General features: G+C 39.5%; 1 protein-coding gene across 1 annotated transcript; it reads right to left on the bottom strand.

The window, feature by feature from the left end:
* Positions 1 to 1,646: 1,646 nt before the first annotated feature.
* Positions 1,647 to 3,041, bottom strand: LOC107943491 (uncharacterized). The gene has a single exon (XM_016877240.1). It carries the CDS (start codon positions 3,039 to 3,041, stop codon positions 1,647 to 1,649), a length of 1,395 nt encoding a protein of 464 aa, XP_016732729.1.
* Between the last annotated feature and the right edge of the window lie 550 nt (positions 3,042 to 3,591).

Raw genomic sequence — 3,591 nt, 5'->3', positions numbered from 1 at the left:
TAAAAATCCTCTGACTTCTTTTTGCGTGAGCGGAGGCGGTAATTCTTGTATGGATTTTATCTTATCTGGATCGACTTCAATGCCTCTCTCGCTGACGATGAAGCCTAGCAATTTTCCCGAGGTAGCTCCAAACGTGCACTTGGCTGGATTAAGCTTCAGTTGGAACTTTCTCAGTATTTCAAACAACTTCTTAAGGTTCCCAACATGCTCTCTTTCCCCATTGGATTTGCCGATCATATCATTGATGTAGACTTCTATTTCTTTGTGCATCATGTCATGAAACAACATCACCATGGCCCTCTGATATGTTGCCCCAGCATTCTTTAATCCGAACGGCATCACCTTATAACAGAATGTTCCCCACATCGTTGCAAAAGTAGTTTTCTCCATATCCTCAGGAGCCATCTTTATTTGATTATAACCTGAGAATCCATCCATGAACGAAAACAATGAATGTTTGGCTGTGTTATCCACCAAGGTATCAATGTGTGGCAATGGAAAATTATCTTTAGGACTTGCTCAATTCAAATCGCGGTAATCCACACACATTCGTACCTTACCGTCTTTTTTCGGTACTGGGACTATATTAGCTACCCATTTTGGATACTTAGAGACTTGTAGGAAGCCAGCATCGAATTGTTTCTTGACCTCTTCTTTTATCTTTAACAGTATTTCAGGTATCATTCATCTTAGCTTCTGTTGAATGGGTTTGCATTCTTGTTTCAGTGGGAGTTTATGGACCACTACATCCTCATCCAATCCTGGCATGTCCTGATACGACCATGCAAATACATCTTTATACTCATGAAGCAAAGCGATCAAATCATGTTTGGTGTTATCTGAAATGGAGGTCCCAATCTTCACTTCTTGCCTATTTTCTTCATTTCCCAAGTTTACTATCTCAACAGATTCTTGATGAGGTAGAATCTGTTTATCTTCTTATTCTACCATTCTTAGTAAGTCAGGAGACGAGGCACAGTCTTCAACATTTTCCTCAGCTTCAAACTCTCCTAAACAAATAGCTTTCTCGAAATTGATTTCAAGATTTGTAACGGGTTTGTTCATATCGTTGATATCTGAGCACCTGAAAATTGAATGGAAAAGAAAACTATAGAGAAGCATCAAAGTATTGGGACCAACAAGCATGGTATGACGTGAGATATATGCACTGATAGGCTATGAGAAGAGGGAAAATTTATGAAGTTAATTAGAATGTAAAGACCATGACAAAATACATCTTCATTAATGTTCATTTAAATGATAAAGAGCAAATCATAAGTTCTTACAAAAGAATCCCTCTATTACTTAGGGACACATAAAAAGAAGAGTGTTAACATTGAGCATTACTCTGGAGAAGACTTAGAAACTACAAGGAGATCAACAGCAGTCCAATTGTTCAAAACGAATCTAAGAGGAAAAGGGCGTATCGTTGAAACATCTTTAATTGCATCACTTCCTTTGTCAATGACATTTATACTGACATTCTGTAGACCCCTTTCAATTAATAAAAGCGTGCTTCGTGGATTATCTTGCTCGAGGTATATCATTCCTTCAGATGTAAATGTTTTTGACAAAGGAGGGTACGTTATGGGCTCCCATTCTAATTCTCGACCTAAGGCTCTTGCAATCCGTCTTTCTCGATCTTTCTACATCTGTTTTCTTCTTTGTCGCATATTCGGTTCGAAACCTAAACCATATCGAGCTTTATGAGGTACTGGTTTTAGAGCTCTAACTATCCCTTGCTGATATCTCCCCAACCCTTTCTTTGCTCGGGCTCCTTTTCCCACAGTCAGCTTAATTATCATCTGGGTATTCCTTGACAGCTTGGGTATGAGAATTTTATTTCCTTCAGCAATGAACGTAGCATTGATGAATTCGAAGGAACGGAAGGAACATTCTACTGCATCCTTGCTTACTTCGAGGTATGGCGTATCAGCAGAGATAGAGGCAACAATGTCTTTCTCACCCACAACAGTGACCAAAAGACCATCTATGATAAACTTCACTTTTTGGTGGAGAGATGAAGGAACTGCCCTAGCAGAGTGGATCCAAGGCCTTCCTAAAAGGCAATTATACGAAGGCGTGATTTCCATGACCTGAAACTCGATGTCATATATATAGGGGCCCACTTCTAGAGGAATTTTAATTTTTCCTATAACTTCTCGTCTTGTCCCATCAAATGCTCTTCTTGTAGAGTGACAAGGTCTTAAATGAGACAGATCAATTGGAATTCTAGAAAGTGCGGCCAAAGGCATGACATTGAGTGCAGACCCATTATCAATGAGTACATTCGGTATTGTGTAACCCTTACAATGGGTTGTGATGTGAAATGCTTTTACGGAGCCCCTACCATTTGGCGGTATTTTGTCATCACTGAAAGAAATAAAATTATCCGCGTTCAGGTTATTCACCCACCTATCAAGCTTTTCGACAGATATACTGCTTGCCATGTAAGCTTGATTTAACACTTTCAACAAAGCATTCCGATGTGGTTCTGAATTCAACAGTATGGATAATACCGAGATCCGTGTCGGTTGTTTACTTAACTGTTCCAAGACGTTATATTCACTATTCTTGATGAACTTCAAGAATTCATGTGCTTCCTCTTCATTCACAGGTCTTTTAACTGCTTGTTCGGACGGAGTCTCAAGTTCGACCTCGGCCTCATGCGTCGGTGCCTTTCCTTTCTGGTTTGAGTCACTCGTCTTTTTTGTTGGTTTAACCATTTTAAAATAGCATCTTCCGCTGTGAGTAAAATGTCCTACTTCACCAACACTTCCAGTCATGGCTTCGAATTTTTCACCTTTAGGTGTGATAATATTGACATCGTATTTCCATGGCACTACTTTGTTGCCTTTGTAAGGGAAAGAATATGGTACTTCAATTATCATTTTCGGTTTCACTTGTTCCTTTTTTGCATCATAATAAATCATCAATGGTCGATCGACGCTATAAGAGAAACTTGATGATTGATTGTCAAAAGCGCATACTTCTCCCTCATCGGCCTCTTTGTTAAAGATCCCAATCTCCTTGTTGTCCATCATGTCTTGAAGTAACTATCTAAATTTCTCACAAGACTGAATGTCATACCCTTCAATACCATGGAAGTCACAAAAACATTGACCTTTTATACTTCCTTCTTTAAAGATTCTATAGGGGTGACAGAATAGCCCCTTTTCAACCATCACCTTCCATATCTTCTATAAAGGTGTCTTTATTTCAGAAACGCAGTTTTTGGTTCGCCACTTGTCTTCCTCAGTCACCGCGCTCACATTCCCTTCAGTATGGTTAAGGAGCGGATTTCTAGTTGTATTATTAGTACTATCAAATCATAAGATGCCTGCATCAATGAGGCCTTGAACTCTCCTTTTAAATGCCAGTCAGTTTTCTGTAGAATGCCCCTAGTTTCCGGCGTGGTACATGTAACTGGCATTAGGATCGTACCATTTTGGGTATGGAGGCTTCAAGGGTACCATATAATGTGGGGATATTAATTGTTTTTCCAACAGTTTTGAGTACAACTCTTCGTATGACACGGGAATTGGGGTAAACTGGGGTTTTTTAGTATTGGATCTTGTCGGTCTTTGTTCA

The sequence above is a fragment of the Gossypium hirsutum genome, chromosome A12 (genome assembly GCF_007990345.1).
Source record: "Gossypium hirsutum isolate 1008001.06 chromosome A12, Gossypium_hirsutum_v2.1, whole genome shotgun sequence".
Taxonomy (NCBI): Eukaryota; Viridiplantae; Streptophyta; class Magnoliopsida; order Malvales; family Malvaceae; genus Gossypium; species Gossypium hirsutum.
Note: the sequence above shows the minus strand (reverse complement) of the source record. Positions and strands in the feature narration are given on the sequence as shown.

What these genes read in the sequence shown, in the direction of transcription:
- LOC107943491 (XM_016877240.1), bottom strand. Translation starts at nt 3,041, where the DNA reads ATGGACAACAAGGAGATTGGGATCTTTAACAAAGAGGCCGATGAGGGA.